The sequence below is a fragment of the Amphiura filiformis genome, chromosome 7 (genome assembly GCF_039555335.1).
Source record: "Amphiura filiformis chromosome 7, Afil_fr2py, whole genome shotgun sequence".
In the NCBI taxonomy this organism is placed as follows: Eukaryota; Metazoa; Echinodermata; class Ophiuroidea; order Amphilepidida; family Amphiuridae; genus Amphiura; species Amphiura filiformis.
Genome location: NC_092634.1, coordinates 46,540,746 through 46,561,250, shown reverse-complemented (window position 1 = coordinate 46,561,250; position 20,505 = coordinate 46,540,746). Strand labels below are relative to the sequence as shown.

Sequence of the window (20,505 nt, the reverse complement as noted above, 5' to 3'; positions counted from 1 at the left end):
AGCGCACAATAAAGCACTGCGGTTTTTTGAAGTAAAAGAATATTTTATAGTATCGTCTGAGATGCCTAATGGAGTCCTTATAAATTATAAATGAGTTGACATGCGTTTATATTTGGTGCGCCCTCTGTTTCTCTGAGATAATAAAAAAAACTGCATGACAAAACTAGCCCGACCCTATAGTCCACACTCTACATACACGAATTATTTACATTGTTCTAAAAGAAATCCAGTATAAAATGAGTGATGTTGACATACCTCAATGACGTTTCGTGCTGTATCACAGCACTTTCTCAAATTGAATGACCAGCTTGACCTTAGACGTCTGTTGCTTCCTGTTGGTAGCTGACGTAGGTGGCGCTGTTAATTTAGGTTCCGCACTCCTATGATCAGCTACTATTATTTTACCTGTAACAACAAAGGGCACAGATCAGAGCCAGAGGGATACGCTTTTTCTGTAAAAACGTTGAAAATCAACATTAAAGGTCAAATTCACACAATATTCACTTTTTAGCCCCGCACCCCTTGCAACGGGCCTGAGAGGGGACCCTGAATGTAAGCATGTGACATCATAGGTCAACTCATACGGACGAATAGCCTTGCTATTTGGATGCCCATCTAATGCACTTCCTATGTAACGTAACTTTAAATATGTCAGGTGGGTGTCGTTTCAGTAGAGCATTGTAAATGTAGTATTTTCATGATTTTTGGCATCGTACATTAAGCCTATTATTAGGCTTAAAAATTATTTGTTTGGTGTAACATAAAGTATATGGTTGGTAAGTCGGTATTTTTTAATTAATTTTCTTTGTGGGAAGAAGACTACTGAATCAAACTACTCTTGTAGGAGCATTTATTATCCAGAGTATATCAAATTCAAATGAGCTTTTTTCATTTCCTCCATCAAAATAAATAAAATATTCAGGTCGGTGGTTTTTTTTTGCATTACGCCTGTGGTGTTGTTGAGTTTTGTATCGCTGGTGTGGTGTCGTGCTAGATACAGGCCTTGTGTGCTGCTGAACTCTTGCCATTAGCACATTCAAATCGAAATCATTATTTTTTATACAAAATCCGAAGACAAACTTGTTGCAAATCTAAATTACTAATTTAAAATCTTTATTTATTTTTTTCACCCGAAAATTAGTCTGGTCAAGTATGGTAATATGACGAATAACAAATGTCGATGTGAATTTGGTTGAATATATAGTCGATGCTAGTATATCCAGGACCGTCCCACCACAAGATTTTCCTCTGATCCTTTAATGTTAGAAACTCAGACTGAAAACTAAGATCGGGTTCAGACCGAAGTATTTAGAAGCATTCATAACTGGTCTGAACAATTGTTTTTTTTAAGTCCTAAGTTTGTTCTCACATTTGATCCATCTTGTGTTTGCACGAAACTTGCAGAATTATGAGAATAATCTAGCCTGTCTCAGTAATTCATTCATCCCATATTTCGCCTTTTATTGGTCTTGCTGGTGGGGTGGTCTTACAGGTGTTTTGCAACTTGTTGATTGGATTTTGATATGTTTGACCGGCAATATATTGTATATACAAGTATTTTTATGTATTATAAAAGTTATCTATAACATCTTTAAGTGTGATAAATCAATTAATAACATGAATAATAAAAATATATTAGGCGCTCTGTGCTTTGTGGAGCGCTATATAAATGTTTTATAATAATAATAACAAAGAGAATTTGATTGAAACGGGATTCGAACCGGTGACATCTGCTTTGAGAGATCAGTGCTTTAACATCTGAGCTTTCTAGCCCTATGATGGACGGCACTGATCAGAGCCAAGAAACCGTGAAAATCAATGTATAAATAAATAAATGATAAATAGTTTGTGAAAATTGATACAGTAAAAAGTTCCATGAAACCTTGTGTTGTAAGTTCACAGAATATTTGCACTTTTAAGTAGCTAAGGGGATGATATACATGGGACCCATTGCTTAGATTTAAACCAAAAACCTTAAATTCTGCGATGCGTTAATTAGGATAGGTCCCATCGGAACCCGCTCCCCTTGGCTACAAAACAGAGTGGTTCGAATCCCGCGGCAGCATATTCCCTGTTTGTTTGTTTTTCAAGTTGGTTTGTGTGCCGGTCAAAATTTGTGTTTATTTGTTTTCTTGTTTAATATATAATTGTAGCACTTTTGTTCGGGGTTTTTTTTCAAGCAATTTAAACATACAAATTAAAAAGAATAAAGAAACCAACAAACATCCAAGACAGCTGGGGCCTTTACTGACCACCAGGCATGGCGTGAACGAAATACATATTACACATACACAATCTTTAAAACACCTAAAAAAGATACAAAAAAAATATTATAAAAAAAAACATTTCTTTTTAAAAAAGGTTAACCAGCAAATTAATGACATTGATCATCAGGCGACAGATGCGCCACCCTGGTAGGCTATCTGAGGATATTGACATTCCACTCTTTTTCATGTCTTGCCTGAAAGATGGAAAAAGAAGACGTGAGAGCCATTTTGGAGATGTCATTCCTCAGATCTTTGTATTTGATGTGCGACTTGGCTACATGCAGGAGGCGGATAAGACGAGTCTTGTTCGATTTTGTAATTAGACCTCTTGAACCAACCTCGAATGGAATGTAACTGCAATTGTAGCCAGTGTCAGTAATGACCAGGGAAGCATATCTGTCAACCTTAAGCTTGTGAGACTTATCAATGTTCATTTCAAAAGGCACGGTGAGTTCTAACAGAATGATTTTTTTCTCTTCCGGAAACGTTAACACAATATCGGGTTTTTGAACTGTGGGTATGACGTCAGGGGGAACCGTCCCCCCCTGCAGTAAGGTCCGCCGTGATAAGAACACGTTTATTGAGAAAAAGTTGGCTGTTCTCCAGAGCGGTAATTATGATGCGGATGATGTTGTTATGACGCCAGAGGTACCGATCAAGCATATGGTTGCAGTTGTTCAAGATATGAAGAAGGGTACCCTTACATGCACAGAGGGGGCAGTTCCCGTTCAGTCGTTTCCCCCATTTATAGAGATTTGTGAAGGTGGGAAGGCTGTCAATGGCAGCATTGATAGCAAATTTTAGCACGCTCTCCGGAACACTGTACATAATAGATTTCCAAGTAAGATTTGTATTACATTTCAATTTGGGTCTCTTAGTCACTCCTGGCGCTTGCATTAAATTTGGATGTATTGTACATATCTGAGATAAAAACAATTTCTCTGTGTGCAGGAGTGCGGATGATTGTAAATGGAAAAGGGAGTTTTATTATCTATCATTGTCTAAATAAAATTCTTAAACACTTGAGAACGTTCCTACAATCTTATTGGTTCTTACCCGTGTGATATGACACGATTTAACAGGGGTCAGAACGTTTGCATCGACGCGATACGCGTACTCGCTATTTGAACCAATCAGAGGCTAGGCGTATAGCAAGAACGGGACTGTTCGATTTTAAGCCCTAGGTTATTCCTTGTCAAATGTAGGATTTAATTTGATTAAAAATTGTAATGCTTGTGATATTTTAATTTGAATTGAAATGTTTAAGAATGATAATAAAGGTATTGTTTTTAGCCGCTGTCGTGCATCTATCGTCTCATATAACATGTATAACACGGGCGACGTACGTCATTATTCGCCTCGTTGTTTTACTTAAAATAATGACGTCGCCCGTATTCAATGAGACGATAGATGTACTCCAGCGGCTACAAAATTACCTTTATTCTCTTAGTATATGTTTTGCGAAGGGGTCCGGTGGTAATTTTTCTATTTTTTCCTTCCTCCCACCGGACTCAAGTACAGGGAATAAAATGTTATGACAAAAATCTTTACTGAAGAGTTAATTTTTCTATTGAAATGCATTTGAAATTGCAATTGATAGAACGATTTGAGCTATTTGGTGATGGAGTATCACTCTTAAGGAGAGTCGGAGGGAATCCGGAGCAGAGGATGATTTAAGTACTTCCCATCATACATTGTAAAAGTGTTATCATAAGAGTTTCAACTGCCACTTTACTTTTCAAATCCCATTGAATTTTATACAAATGGTGTTGTTTTAAAATTGTGTGTGTCATTATTACTTGGTCGATTTCAGAACAAGTGATGTGTGTATGGCAAAATATTTCAAAGGTTAATACAGCCGAATATGTAAAAATTTTGAGTATTGACTACTAATAAAACTGAAAAAAAAATGGGTCAAAGTTGGGTTCCGTTTTATCGGCACACCCTGTATTTTTTGCCATTTGGCCTTTATATGCTTGATTTTATTTGATCTTGTCTGGAAGAGAATTCCAGGCTTTTATTGCGCTGTAGGAAAATGTAGATACATTTGATATTATAAACTTAATTACAGCTTTAAATAAGAGGTTGACATAAATTATCCATAACCAATCGATATGTTGTCTCCATTTCTCGCTCACAAGCCAGCGGAAATTGTCATAGGTTGACGTTGGTAATAGAAGGTTGGGAATATAGTGTTCTATATAATATAATAAAATGTATACAATTTCAGCAACTGAAGCATGATAGTTCGTGGTGCAAAATGTTGTTCATGTCTGTCTCTCACCATGTCATTTTGGCAGTGAGCATTTTCATATGTGTGGTACAGCCTACAATGATAGTTGCCGTTATCACAACTGCAGTGACTCCTACTGGTCTCGTATCAATGCAAGGTAGGTGATGAAGTATTTACTAGAGAGATTGCGAAGAGGCGTTTACGGCTAACGCAGTACGGCTTATTCGTGACGGCATTCACCCGTTCCAACGCACGTCTGCTTCATGTTGCGATACTGTATTCTATTTGTATGCAGCGTAGCTTTGATTGGCGTTGTAGAGATGCATTCAAGCACATCGGTTTGGTTTATTGGTACAAACGCTGGCCGCTTGTGCAAGGCATAACATTTTTTATTAGATATTGTAATAAGCCACTCATCAAATCAGTATCTTCATCAATCTCAGAGGAGGCTTAAAGGCATTCCTACAATGCACTATGATTGGGAAATTTGACCAATATAACCTAATTTTAGAGGCAAAGTCCCCATTGCCACACACACAAAATGGTCATTTTAAAACTGCAGCCAACGAGCTAATAGTTGAGACTTAGGACTGATATTTGATTTTCTTACAGGAAACATTCATATTGTCCCACTGCATTAATTTTATTCCTAAGTCTCGATGTTTTCAATGTTAAATAATAGGATGAAAACGTCAGACATTTGCACACAATCCCAATGCAAAGTATGGTCAACTTGCCACATGTGTACAAAAACCAGACATACCAAGGTCAGAAACCCCATTGGGTCATGGGAATGTCTTTAAACATCCTCTGCATCAATCTTAAAGACAATAATCTGAAAGGCCCATTCAGTGATTTGCTCATCCGGACGATCGTAAAAATCATCAAAATTCAGATTTTGAGTACCTTTGTCAATAGATGTACTAACATAGCCTGCTACTGGTTCAGCCGAAAGCCGTGTATTTAATAAAACATTTTACATTAATCTGTATTTATGTACAGACAGTATGTACTTGAATGGCGCTTTAACTTCATCAATACTGCTGGTTTTTTTTGGTTTTTTCGCAAAATGTTTCAATTCAAAAATATCAAATGGCAATTTGAATGACAAATCCTCCACTTTGCGCTAGGATCACTGAATTGGTCTTTAAAACATTTATTTGTTGAAATACTTAGTAGTCATTTGAGACGTCTTTATGCCGTAGAAATGAGGCGTTCTAACATTAGCCCCAACTCCCAAACTGCTTTTTGCCCATTAAAAAAAACATCTGTGCGTTTCCTGGGTCGTTAAGTAGTATAATATCATATGTATATTTATTCTTATATAAAAATGTATCTATATGTGATGCGATCAAGCAAAATCAGTCGGAACTCGGAAATATTGAATTTTCAGTTTCTTATCGGATAGTAAAAAGCATTTACAAAGCTTTATTTTGCAGAAGATCCGATTTAAATTGAACAACCAGTTCCAAAGATAAGTGCATTATTAAAGAGTTTTCAAAACAGCAGGAAACAAGTGGAAATATAACTTTGTTTGGCTATATCTCAAAATCAATATTGCCGAGTTCCGACTAATTTTGCTTGTCGCATCACATATAAAAATTCAATTATCTAAAACCTACTAATAAATACTAATAAATATAAATTGTCTTAAAATATGTTCAGGGTCTAGACATAGTGCACTGACGCTTGCCACAGTCATTGATTTTTAATTTATTTTTCACAGGATCCAATTAATGTTTTAATGCGTTGATTTTATTGCTTCAATTACAGTAGTACATTATTAACTTTTTCGTCATTTCGGTTATAATTAGGAACTGCAATCTATAATATTCTTGAAAGATTCTTGGTGACGAACTGGTTATTGTTGAAACGCTAATAAAATAAGTGATCTTTCAAAATGACAATTAAAATGACAAAAATGCTAATAATGTCTTACTGTAATTGAAGCAATAAGAGCGAAGCATTAAAACATTAGTTGAACTTTTTTATTATTATCATTGCCATCATTCGTATTTTATCCATGCGAATAAAACAAATCTATATTTCAAGGAAGTATAAAAACGAAGTGGACACATTAAATTTAATGACACTTCCCTCATACCATGAATGCATTTCTTTGTCTTGGTTTTTATTATTTTCCTTTTTCATTTCAAATCCCTATGTTCTTTGTTAAAGCCATATTATAACCAGGCGGCGAGTGGCATGATGGTCGGAGAGAGCCGGCAAAACCGCTCAGCCATTATGGCACTTTCCATACACTCGGTTAGTTTTGTGGGGTTCATTATCGAATCCCAACGGTTTTAGCTTGTATTAATATGTTTTAGCTTGTATTAATATTATTTATTAACATAGGCCTATTTGTTGGTGATATTTTAAGCGTTTTCAAATTTCAAAATAATCCCATTCAATTACACGGTTGACAACGGATATGTACTAAATTTAGAGAATGCACGGCGCTCACCACCTGATAATAACATTTGCCGAGGAAGACGCCCTCGATATTTGTCAAAATTCAGTTTTTTACAGAGATTTTGAATAAAACGCAGGAACCGTCGTTTTATTATTACAATGGAAACTAGATCTGGCTACAGATCTAGACCTAGCCGGCGCCGGAAATGCCAGTCTTGAAGTTTGACCTTTGACCGCTAAACTTTTACCTTTGGGGTCATAAATATTTTCAACATGTTAAGAATGTCGTAAGAATCATTCCTGTTGAATTTGAGCTTGATTGGACCAATTTTAAAATGTGACCTTTGACCCTTAAACTTTGACCTTTGGGGTCATTAATATTTTAACATGTTTAGAATGCCGTAAGGATCATTCCTATTAAATTTGAGCTCGATTGACCTAATTTTAAAATTTGACCATTGACCCCTAAACTTTGACCTTTGGGGTCACAAATATTTTTAGTATGTCATTAGGATCATTTCTGTGCAAGTGATATCAGCGTACTATGTTACATGTAACAGATATGAATTTTTGAAGATTTTTAGATTTTAACCGGAAATGACCCCTTAATGACCTTTGACCCAAATTCTGTGAACAATCTAAAGGCCCTGGATATAGCCGATGCATATGTGTAAGTGACATTATCGTACTATGTAATTTGTGGCAGAAGAAGCATTTTGAAGATATTTGGTTTTATACCGGAAATGACCCCTTAATGACCTTTGACCCCAAATCGGAGAGCAACTTTTGTGTACCTACGAAGGGCAATGCATGTCCGGAAATCACATTTTTGACCCCTGTGACCTTTGCGTGACATTTGACCCGGAACTGGTCATGTATCATGTTACATCTTGGATAGTGATGCTAGTGACCAAGTTTGGTCAAAATCTGGGTTCATCATAATCTGCACCACAGAAGGTCGGACTTTCTTATTAAATGAGTACTTACCTTTATTACATCCAGCAAGTCCTTTCTCACTAAATGTTGGAACTCTGCCTTGCTGGGCCTGAAGCAGCCGTTGGTCGCCATGCAGATATTTAATGTAGACATCATGTGCCAGACAAGGAAAAAGCTGCTGCCCTAATGCCTGGTTTGATTACGAAAACTGAATGGACACTGAATCAGGAGTGAACAATAGCTATAGAAAAATAAGGCATGATAAACCCCTGGATGATCTAACCGCCAGGAGCGTAGCATGAGCCTCCGAGGCCCATGGACAAGGAGCAGTGTGGGGCCGTTATAACATCTCATTTATTAGGCCTATTCCTACCCCATATAGTCCTGAGTTATTTTAGTTTTTGCTCGGAGCCCCTGACCCCTGTGGCCCTTGAACTCGTCCACCTGTCCAATCACTTGCTGCGCCTATGCTAACAGCACTGCTCTCTGGCAGTTTAAGGATCAAGTCCGGCCGGCTCAAAAGGGTGTAGCAAGCGAACACTATACCCACATTGTCTGGTTGTGCCTTTGATATTGAAACCAAATAGGAATATTAAAGCATAATGATGTACAGTATCGATAAATACATGTCATACAGGTCCAACAGATGCACCATGTTATGGATATCTTTGTTCTAATGGACTCTGCATACCAGGAATATGGGCATGTGATGGACACAACGATTGTGGCGACAACTCAGACGAGCAATCTTGCCCCATGGGTAAGTTGCATATTGAAATTCAAGGTTGCCATTTTGCAACAGAAACGCGCATTTAGACATTCATAAGGAGACCTATATTGGGTCCGAATGTGACTAAATCCCTATTCTAAAGTGGAATATCTCCTACTTGTCAGTTGACATCCTATTGTAAATTGATGAACTCCACGAAGTTCGGGGGAAGTTACTATATTTGGGAGTTTCCCATTGACAGACAGTGTAAAATTATGTAATTTTTTTTCAAACCCCAGAACATCACATCATTTAAGTATGTTGATAAATAATAATACTAGTATTCCAACTTAAAACCAAAGGGGCTCAACAATGAACCCTACTAAACGTAGGGCCCTACCTTCAATGAGGTGCCATAAATGTAGGGCCCTGGTGAATCCACGATTTTCAAAAATTATGCATTTTTCGCACCTCTTCGCGTAAAACAATGGCCCAATTCTGTGAGAAATTCGCGCTCAAATAAACCCAAAGGTGGTGCAATAATTATGCGAAACAGGTAAGTTATATAAGGACAAGGGTTGCTTCAGCAAGACTCAGAGGGCTGAGATCAAACGGGAGATAAGCAATTTTGGCACAGGTTTTTTGGGACGCCTTTTGGATATTACGCCCTAAAAGGGAGTAAAGAAACATGAAAATGTTCCAATATGTAAAATTATGATCAGACAAGTTAAATGTTATAAATTATAAACAAAAATGTGGTTTGTGTAAAGAGGTGGGTAAATATGTTTTGCACGTCGAAAGGAGGAGCAAATATTTTCTATTTTCCCACACCCCTACCCACACCCTCACACACCACACACCCATATATATTTATTGCAAGAGGAGTAGCTACGTTAAGGCGTTATTGCTACTCTTTTTCTGATATTTTAATGTCATTATACCAGTGTCTACCCCTCGTAATGATGAAAACACGATTGAAGATAAATAGCGCCATCATTGTTCACCTTTTCTTAAAAACGACTTATTTTTACATGCCATCAAACAACCGATATATTAAAACAGCTCGTGAATAATCTTCTTCCCTACCCCACACCAAATACAGTCCGTCTTGTTGGTGGCAACAATTCATATGATGGCAGTGTGGAAGTACTTTTCTTTGGTACTTTGGATACAGTGTGTGACGATTCATCATCAGAGAATGATAGAATGGTAGCCTGCCGTCAACTTGGATTCCCGTATGGTGCCCCAGAAGCTATAAGCTATGCTCAGTTTGGACAGGGAAATAAAGCAATATGGCTGCGTGATGTTCTCTGTTCAGGATCAAAAAGCAGCTCGGAGGATTGCTGTCATAATGAATGGGGATATCACAACTGGTATGACAACTGTAGTCGATGTAGTGAAGATGCAGGGGTCATTTGCTATAATGGTATGTACTTTTGATCATGATATACAATCTTGAATATCATTTTCCTAGTATTTTTTTACGTATAGTAGCTTATTTTGCTCACATCCATACCGTATAAAGACGGCCCACAAGTTAACAAACTGCATTTCAGCCACATTGACGATATTTCATTTGTATAAATATAATTGTGGAAAATCAGAAGGGGTAGAAAACATCCAGAATATGTCAATAATAAATACACATACAGAACCTACACATGCAGCATAGAGTCCTGTACATAATCAGTTATTACCTTTATGGTGATCAATGTGTTAACAATCTTTATTTGATACAGAAATGCCCTGTGAAGAAAATTCAGTTATCTGTACTGCTAAAAACTTCATTGACTGTGTTCCGGATGGCCCAGGAGACTATCACTGTGAAAACTGTGCCAATGGGTTCAGTTATCGGGAAGAGAAAGAGTTGTGTGTAGGTAAGTGGATTTGGGATAGACTGAGAGATCGAGCGAGGTCTAATGATTATGGTTACTCGTGCATGAGGCCCTGGGTTCAATTCCCGGCAGTGGAGACTTGCTGAGGTACTGACTTTTGAAATAAGTCTGAATTTAATTGGTTACATCCGTAGATTAAATTCAGACTTATGCTTTTCCCATGTTGCAATTATATTTGGATAAATGAACCATGGAACTACTCCGTCCTTTGGAAGGGATATTAAGCCGTTGGTCATATATGTATATATTCATGTCAGTTTCGAACAGCATAAGGTGCTAACACCTGACAATCTCAACATGTCCCTATGCTGTATGAATATTCATAAATATCAAGAGTACAGAAATAAATCAAATACTGGAACTTACGTTTTGTTAACATGACGTTTCGTCCGAAACCATCGGACATCATCAGGTTACTGAATTAGGTCGATTGGTCACGTGAGAGACGGCGATCAATTCCTTTCAGTGCCTGGTCCCACGCGTGCGAGAGTTGAAAGCGTAGTCCTCCTGATCTGTTCAGCGACGGGCTTTCGACTCTCTCCCAGACTGCTTCGCGCACACCCCTTTTCAAACCAGGGTTCCTCCTTGTCCAGAATGATGACGTCTTCCGGGTTAAAGGTATGTCCCGTGACTTTGTTGTGGGTGAAAACAGCCGAGTTCTGGGCTTCGTTAGAGCTAGGCCTGCGATGTTGGCCAATCCTAGCTCTAATGGATTGTTTTGTTTCTCCGATATATAAGAGTCCTTACAGTCCTTTTCTGCATTCGATTTAATCAACATATCTTAACAACCAAAAATCACCTTTTCCTTATATAACGTATATATTGTTGCCTAGATTTAAGTATATTCATGGGTAATTTCAATTGCCTGGTACGTAAAAATAAGATAACAGAGATGTGGTGATGGATGTAGAACTTTTTGAATGATTATGTATAAAGAAATTGAATTGTTTTAATTGTTTTTGGTTTTCTTATATTGAAGTTTGATGACTGGTCCATGGCAAAACAATACTTCAGACCTATACTATTTTCACTTTAATGACAACGCCGACACACGGCGGAGTCCAACTTCTTTGCCTATGTCTAATTTTCTCCCCATATTCATGTTCACCAAATGCTTTTAGTATACAAGTATCTGAAAGGAGAGATTAACATTACATCTATAGACGGTGTACCAGCTGAGTACTCGGATGCCCTACGTGATCCAAATTCGGCAGAATTTGAACAACTTGATACATTAGTCTGCACAGAGGTAAGCCAGTTGTTGAAGCAGGTGAGATTTAAATTCAAAATGGCGGATTTTCCGGAAATACTTGATGTTTCTCCAGCTTGTGCATCAACCTCTTCACAATGTACCCATTTACAATCAACTTCTTTGCAATGTAAGAAGGGGCAGAAAAACCATTTTCATGTGAAATAGAGATGGAAATAAGAATAACCATATTCTTTTTGGCTCGATTGGTATACAACTATAGTCCATTTGGCTTCCATGAGACAGTGACGTCAGTGCGTTATCCGGTGGGCATAGTTAAATCGTTTACAGCGCGAACAAAGGCGGTGAATCTGTACACGCGAGAAGTATTTGTGCCAAAGTACTGACGTCACTATCTCGTGGAAGCCAAATGGACTATAAAAATATTGTACAATTGCAAATGTTCACACACTTTGTGCGCAATCGTCCCAAAAATGTCATTGGCTCATTGGAAAGACTTGCCATACAAATGTTGCCATACGTATAAGCATTTGAATATATCGGGTCAAAATGATGCACAAACACTGGGAAATGCTGTACCATAATTGCCTTCCTTGACAACTAACCTACTCTGGCATCTGGGTGTCTTTGCCGGGTGTCATTCTTGTTGGGGTAGAGGATGTACATAAAACATGCTTTATATATCTGTGATATAATTGGACTTAGCTGTGACACATAATCAAAGCCTATACTGCTGAGTTATTTGTTATTTTTAACTATATACAGATAAACGCAGCATTGACTGTTAACGCTGTCGAAATCTATGACTGTGGAGTCATTCAGTTTAGATCAGGCGACATCATAGCAGAATTCGCCATCACAATAGATGAGACGGAATCTACAGCTACTGATGGTGAAATCTTAACAGCTATAACTTCGTACATGACGAGTAGTAGCTCTGCTTTAGGAGTAGACGAGTCATACTTTAAACTCACTGGTATGTGATGAAGAAAATAATTGATCAGAATATAAATAATTCGACTTGGAGAGAAAATGCAAATCGCTTGCCTGAGCTGATTTCAACTGAAATCAAACCACATTCCCACTTTCAGTTGTGAACATCTTGCTTCTCAATATTGTTGTATGGCTGTGAAACATGGATTCTCTCGCACTAGTTTAAGAATTAGACTACCATCTACGCTTCCAAATCATAATAATGTGGATCTGGAGTTTCTAATGTTACTGTGTACCATGACCAACCATGCATCAGCCCATTTCACGCGTAATTCAGCATCGTCAAATGAAATGGCTTGAGCATAATCCGCAAACCATGAGATGAGCTAATCAATGCTTTATGCTTTATGCTTTATGCTTTCTATGCTTTATAATGGTCCTATTAACAAAGCACAATGACCGAGATAGGGAACATAGAGAGTCATGTATCATCGTCAGGTAATTAAGCAGAAATGTCACCCTTTCCCACAGAATTCTAATATACACAAGAACTGGTCATACGCAAACGTAACCATCCCGGCTGAAAAATGAATCAAAATGGTACGGCAAGAATTTTTCGCATCACGTACGTCGAAGTTCACTTTTCAATGTACAAACTGTAGTTAGGATAATGAAAACGACTGGTATTAAGCAAGTCTACTAATCTGAAGAACAAAATGGCGGACCATGGCCGGACCCTTTCCAAAACTAATACAGCATATTTAGCCATTGCCTCATTTCAAATATATAGTTTTAGTTTTGGTTTTGGTTTTGGTCACGTGTTTTCCTATTGTCCTGCCTAACCACTTGAATCATAAGATATCGAACTCATTGTTTCTACCTTTTGTTTAAAACCGAACATTTGTGACAGTCAGTTTCGGTTTTGGTTTCAGTTTCTTATAAGTGGTGTGGATCGTAAAATTATTTGATTTGAAGTTACCTACTCTAAGTATACAAAAGAAATGTTTAAATTTCGCAGTGCAATATTCACGAGCAGAAAAGTCGAACAAAGAAGTCTACATTTGAAAGCATTGATTTAGTTTGAAAGCATTGACTTGAGACTACGAATTAGCCTAAGCTGATTTCACTGTGAAAATATATAGACCATCAAAATATTTCAACAGACATTACAATAGGCACTTGACAGATTATGACTTCAGTGTTATAAACACTATTATACACAATTCTATTTATGTGCATGTCGCATGACGGAAGATCAATATCATAGAACTTAGCTGGTTTAAACTAACTTTTATTCAATTTATTTATTGGAGAATAGAGAGAGAGAGATAGAAGAGATCGCCAGGGAAAGAGGGTATGTGTGTGTGTGTGAGGGGGGAGGGGGAAAGGGTAAGGGAGAAAGAAAAACAGGGGAGAGAGCATTGGAAGTGGGAAGGGAAGGAGGGGGAGGGGGGCTCAAGAGTGGAGTGGAATAATAGGGAAGAGTCGATATCGAGTGTGGGGAGGGGGAGGGAGGAGGATATATATAGGTGGCGGAGGGAACATAGGTAAGAGGTATGGGTTGTGCTTTCCCGGGGAATAATCTAATTCATAATCAAATCATCTACATCATCATGCATCGTTTATATTTCAGACAAATAAACAAAACACCCCCCCCCCCCACCCCTCAATATATGCACATGATTTCTACATCTATATCTATATATATATCCATCTTTTATGTCTCAACGATGTCTATGCATAACTTATCGGAACTTGGGTGCAATTTTATGGTGTCATGGAAGTGTGCCACCTACGGCAGAGAGCATCAAAAGTCGCCGGCGTTGATAGATATCGATAATTCAAATGTTAGCACAATAGGCTATTATATACGTATGGTTATAGGCCATTATACTTATGATTATATATATCCTCTTGTGTCCTCCCAGCACAAAAGTGTTATGATTGCATACCAGTTCATCTCCACATTTTAATCCCTTGATTTTTGGTTTCTGAACAATAGAGAAACCAAAACTATATATTTGAAATGAGGGATTGTCAACATGGGGTCATCGCCAGGAATATTTTCCTTAAATAAAAAAACTAACACCTCCGCTATATGGTATTTCACGATATAACATTAATGGAAAGAAAAGTGCAAATGTTTTTCGTGTTTCGAATCGGACGAGTGACAAGCCGAATGACGTCATGATGTAAACAACGTAATCTTCATTAATAATTAATTAGGTAAACCCAAATATGGAGGTATCCAAAAGTGTGCTAATTAGAAGTTCAACGAATCAGAATATGATCCTGGTATCAAATTCTATGCAAATGAGTTGAAGGAGGTTACTTGAACATGTACCCCTAAAAGATCTTTGCCCTTTCCCCATCTGAGATTCTAACTTGATACAGCTCAGGACATATGTCATTGGCGACAGCTGTGACCGACTGCTTCGCAGCCGATCGACGACGACAACAATGATAATAATCAGGAAGAGGATGAAGGGCATGAGGATGATGATGAGGCGGGACTCTGCATATCCTAGACAATATGAAATTCTTGCTGCCATTATTGGATTGTAATGCACGGGGACGAAACAATTTCGCCTGCAGTATTTTTGCAGTGAAGAACTGGAACTTGGAAAATTACAGTTTAAGTATTATTATTCCAAGCACCAATTAATAAGAAATAATAATTATCAGCTATGCATTTGTCTGTTTGTTTATTATTCCAAGCACCAATTAATAAGAAATAATAATTATCAGCTATGTATTTGTCTGTTTGTTTGTGTAGATATCTGCAATGGAGTAACCTGTATGAACGAAGGATGGTGTGTGGCAGATGATAATTTTGAGGGTGTGTGCATGTAAGTATGTTTCCATTATACTTACAACTGATTATTTTTGCCACTACATGAGTTGCAAATTTGGTATCTGCTGCCTTCGTCTTTGGATAATTAATTTTAAAAATGAAAAAGCATCTAGCCAAAAATACACGTGATTGATTTCATAGTGGCGGTACAAAAATGTGATCAGAACAGAGAGGATTTTCATTTTGGACTTTACTTTGCTACACAAAGTAAAATTATTTGAAGTTTGAAATATAAAGTGGATAAAATAATGTCCAATATGAAAGAATTCAATGTTTCAGTAAGAATTATTGTTGATAGATTATTTTTCTCTTATAGGTGCCCTGTGGGAATCAAAGGAGATACATGTGGTAAGTCTAAGATGAGGTCCCAAGTAAAAGCGCATCCCCTGTTTACAGGTTGGTAAATGCGTATCATCACTTGTTGAGAGAGAAATTGAGCTCCATAATGCACTGGCGCTATTTCATACACGACGAAGAATTTCTGCAATGTCTACTATTTTTATAGCAAACAAAATACTAAAATTGTCGTAAAATTTGACCAATATCAATGCACCTACCTGCTAGGAAAATGAATCAATTCTGCAAGCCGCGAACGCAGTGTGTATAGAATACTTAAAGGAGTATTCGTGATCCTAGCATCCCCTTTTTATGACATTTTCAGTAAATATCCACAAAAAACAGCTTATTCCCGATTTTGCGTTTGCGAGTTAAGTATGATTACGCGTATTACACTGCTCGATAGGCCACTGTTGTAATTTCGTTCTGACGATATTTTTGCCAAACGAATTAATCTGCAAGACATTTTTTGTACATAATGATTATGTAGCCAGAAGTTTCCTGTGGTGTAAAAATCTCAACTTTTTGATCACAAAATGCCCTTTTAAGTGGTGCGCGAAACTGTTCGCATAGGCGTATATCTCATGGAATGTGTCCTGCAAATGAATGTTTTAGGCTAACTTAAATATTTGACCATTTTACCGAAAAATTGTACATTTCTCGTTCTAATTTCATATTTGATCATTTTGGATTGACATTTTGCGCGTTTTATGCGAAATTTGTTCAAGAACGACACCTGCTTTACGCCAACATCCATCCCCATGTCATGAAGATAAAGTTATTTACGCCACCTCTGTCCCCAACATGATGAAGTCATGTACGTCATTACTGATTAAAGGGTCTCGTATGTTCATTATAAGCTATTATACCCCCTGGCCCATAATGGCTCTTGGCGACCCTGAAATTGATAGATTTATATACCTGTTGATCAATTGGTGGAGTATAGTTAGTCATTGATAAAATCACCCAAAAAAGGATCAGTTTCTTTGGCCACGTACAGCGAATGCGAAATGACAGATACCCCAAAATTGTGCTAGAGGAAAATGTACATGGAAAAAGACCACGAGGAAGACCCGCCAAAAGATGGATGGACACTGTCAAAACAAACTGCATAGCTAGAAACATCACCTCCATAGCAACAGCAGGAAGGCTGGCCAAAGACCGAGTGGTATGGCATGGATTCACCATGGATCAGATGGCAAGGCAGTGTGCTGCAGCATCCGTGCCGACGCCTTAGGTCAAGGGTCAAGGGTCAAGTTAGTCAAAGTACTGTTTATAAAAATGGGTCATTCTATTCTCAGTTTGCATATTTCCAACAATTTCTGTTCCAGATGTTCTTCCATCACCATCCCCGTCGAAAGCTGGCTTCTCACCACAAGAAATTTGCGGCATGGTGATTGGAGGCATGGCTTGTGTCATGATGGTCATCGGCATCATTGTATGCTGTATGAAGGAGCCTAGTACTATATACCCGGCAGATGAACAGAAGAACAGGAAGCGTAATTCACGCAAAGTAGTGCGGAGTGAATGAGAGCATGAAAGTTTAAATGAACCAACGAGAGCAAAGACAGAGCCGTCGCTAGAGGGGGTGTTGGGTTTGACACCCCATTCAAAACATTCGCCGGCGAATACCGTAAAACCCCGTCTACAAGCATATAGTGTGCTTCTGATGAAAGCTACATTAATCCAGTCGCCATTATGGAATTTGAGCAAATAAATTACGGATCCAAGCATATACAAACAAGTATTATTTTAAGACCGATCTATTGTATTGGTATATTAACACTTGCTTCGAATTAATTAAGCTTTTATAAAAAAAACACTACATATGCTTGTAGACGGGGTTTTACGGTATGCATTTTAGTCGACAAAATCATGTTTCCGTCGGCAAATTGCAGCTGAAATTGTAGTGTTTCTAGTGTTTCCTGCATGTGTTCAAACTCCAAGATCTAACCTTTAGTCATGAACGGTCCTTCATTCCATCTACAGCCCGCACATGGAATGCACCCCGCCTCCTCACATTCCAGGAATTGTAAAACGGACCAGCTTTAAAAACAAGGTTAACAGCTATCCAGGCGCCAACCGGTCAGCTTTATCGTAATATGGTAATAACAGGCTCAGCTGTTAATGCTATGTGACATGGGGCCGTAGGCCTAAGGCTTTTTGGCACTAGACTTGTTTCAAGTCCTTTGGCGTCCATAGTTAATTAATGTAAAATTCATGGAAGCTTTGCCACATTTTCCAAACATTTCTGTTTCAAAAGTTAGGCCTATTCTCATTCTTTTGAAATAATTATTTAGCATCATAACTTTTTTTAGAGAGTCCAGTATATGATAGGCCTACTTCTACCACTGATTATACATGGGTCCTATGAGGAGCATGAATAGAGAAAAAGTAAGGAGGAAGCCTTGATCAAGGCTATTTGGCACAAGCTATTGTAATAATTATGATGATATTGTTTGTAACGGTGCCATGTGTTATAACAGCTAACCGGATCAGGCTACCCTATATAGTGTAAATAAAAGAAATAAAACATAGACTGAACTATGACTTAACTGTTTGCTTTTCAAATCTTTGTATTGAATCTAGTTGCACAGTCTTTTATACATTCCATTTTCGAATCAATTATTTTCACTGGGTAACTAACTGAATCATACTGCCCTCAGTTCACAAGAAGTGCATTGTTAATTTCCTGGTAAGATGGCGTTTTCTGAACTTAAAGCCGTATTATAACTTTTTCATAAGAAATAGAAGTGTATTTTTTACAGTGGCGTTACCAGACCTGACCCCCGGGACCTGACCTTCCGGGGTTGGCAAGATTTAAAAATTTCTCCATTTCTGATCAAAAGTTGTAGCATTTATGTGCGAGCCTAATTTTTTGCCTATTTTTTCCCGTATTTTTTGCTCTTCTTCCCAGTTTTTTGTCCCCCCCCCCCCTCCCACTGGTTACGCCACTGATTTTTTTCGCTACAAAATGTTAGTTTTCACTGTCAAACATGTCAAATATGTCTTAACACAGCCGTGACGTTAGTCACGGCTGTGTCTTTTTTCTTACAGGTTCTTCTTTACACAGCCGTGACGCTAGTCACGGCTGTGTCCTTTTTCTTACAGGTTCTTTCTGCCGACCACTACATTTGCTCTAGCACTGACATGCTTACACCGATTTTAACCTAACTTAGTCACAACTATCATTGACCATGCCCCTACATGTCATATAAAATTCGTGGGGTCAAAGGTCACGCAGGGGTCATAGGGGTCAAAACGTGATTTCAACTCAAAATGCTTCTTCTCTCACAGATTACGTAGGACAGTGACACCACTTGCACACATACATTGTTATTATCTAGTGTCTATGGGGTCCTCACAGATTTGGGGTCAAAGGTCATTAAGGGGCCACTTCCGGTATTAAACGAAAAACCTTCAATTTTTTTTATTTGCTAAGAAAAACATAGGATAGTAACGGTATGTTCACACATAAATTACAGTTACCCTGTGCATATGTGGTATTTTTTTATTTGGGGTCAAAGGTCATTAAGGGGCCACTTCCGGTATAAAACGAAATACCTTTAAAATGCTTCTTCTCTCACAAATTACGTAGGACAGTGACGCCACTTGGACACATGCATTGTTATTACCCAGTGTGTATGGGGTCCTCACAGATTTGGGGTCAAAGGTCATTAAGGGGTCACTTCCGGTATAAAATGAAATACGTTCAAAAATTTTATTAGCTAAGAAAACGTAGCACAGTAACAGTATGTTCACACATTATTGTGATTACCCAATTCATATGTGGTATTTTGTTATTTGGAGTCAAAGGTCATTAAGGGGTCACTTCCGGTCTGAGACGAAAAACCTTCAAAATGCCCCTTGTGCCACAAATAACATAGCAAAGTGGTGCCACGTGCACCTATGCATTGACATTAGCCAATGTCTACCCTTACGAAAATGGCACGCAGTTTTTGAACGCATGCAGCATGCAAGCAGCACGCGTGCCGCACCGCATGCAGCACGCGTGCAGTTGGTAGCGTGCGGATGCGTATATTTGGAATGAGGCACGCATGCAGGGAAGCGTGCAGATGCTTGCTGCATGCGTGCAGGTCATGAGCGTGTGCAGTTTGCATGCAGCATGCAAATCCATTAGCGTGCACTGCATGCGTGCAGCACGTACTGGCCATATATATGCGAGACAAAATCATGAAAAATTCTGGTGGTTTCCAGAAGCACACATGCATTGATATTACCCAGTGTCTATGTGGTGTACACAGATTTGGGGTCAAAGGTCATTAAGGGGTCACTTCCGGTATAAAACGAAATACCTTCAAAAATTTTTATTAGCTAAACAAAACATAGGCCACTCACGGTATGTTCACATATGAGTTGTAGTAACCCAGTGTATATGTGATATTTTTTTATATGGAGTCAAAGGTCATTAAGGGGTCACTTCCGGTATAAAAACGAAATACCTTTAAAATGCATCTTCTCCCACAAATTACGTAGGACAGTGACGCCACTTGCACACATGTATTGTAATTACCTAGTGTCTATGGGGTGTACACAGATTTGGGGTCAAAGGTCATTAAGGGGTCACTTCCGGTATAAAACGAAATATCTTCAAAAAAATTTATTAGCTAAGAAAAACGTAGGACAGTAACGGTATATGCACACATAAATTGTGGTTGCCCAGTGTATATGTGGTATTTTTTAATTTGGGGTCAAAGGT

The 20,505-nt window shown here is 38.2% G+C and overlaps 1 protein-coding gene across 1 annotated transcript; it reads left to right on the top strand.

Moving 5' to 3' along the window:
- Positions 1 to 4,456: 4,456 nt before the first annotated feature.
- On the top strand, positions 4,457 to 18,273 carry LOC140157250 (uncharacterized). Its single transcript, XM_072180377.1, has 9 exons — positions 4,457 to 4,657; positions 8,486 to 8,608; positions 9,660 to 9,983; positions 10,297 to 10,434; positions 11,574 to 11,701; positions 12,428 to 12,638; positions 15,372 to 15,444; positions 15,766 to 15,797; positions 17,117 to 18,273. Exons 1-9 carry the CDS (start codon positions 4,528 to 4,530, stop codon positions 17,314 to 17,316), a joined length of 1,359 nt encoding a protein of 452 aa, XP_072036478.1. The 5' UTR covers positions 4,457 to 4,527; the 3' UTR covers positions 17,317 to 18,273.
- The last annotated feature ends 2,232 nt before the right edge of the window (positions 18,274 to 20,505 follow it).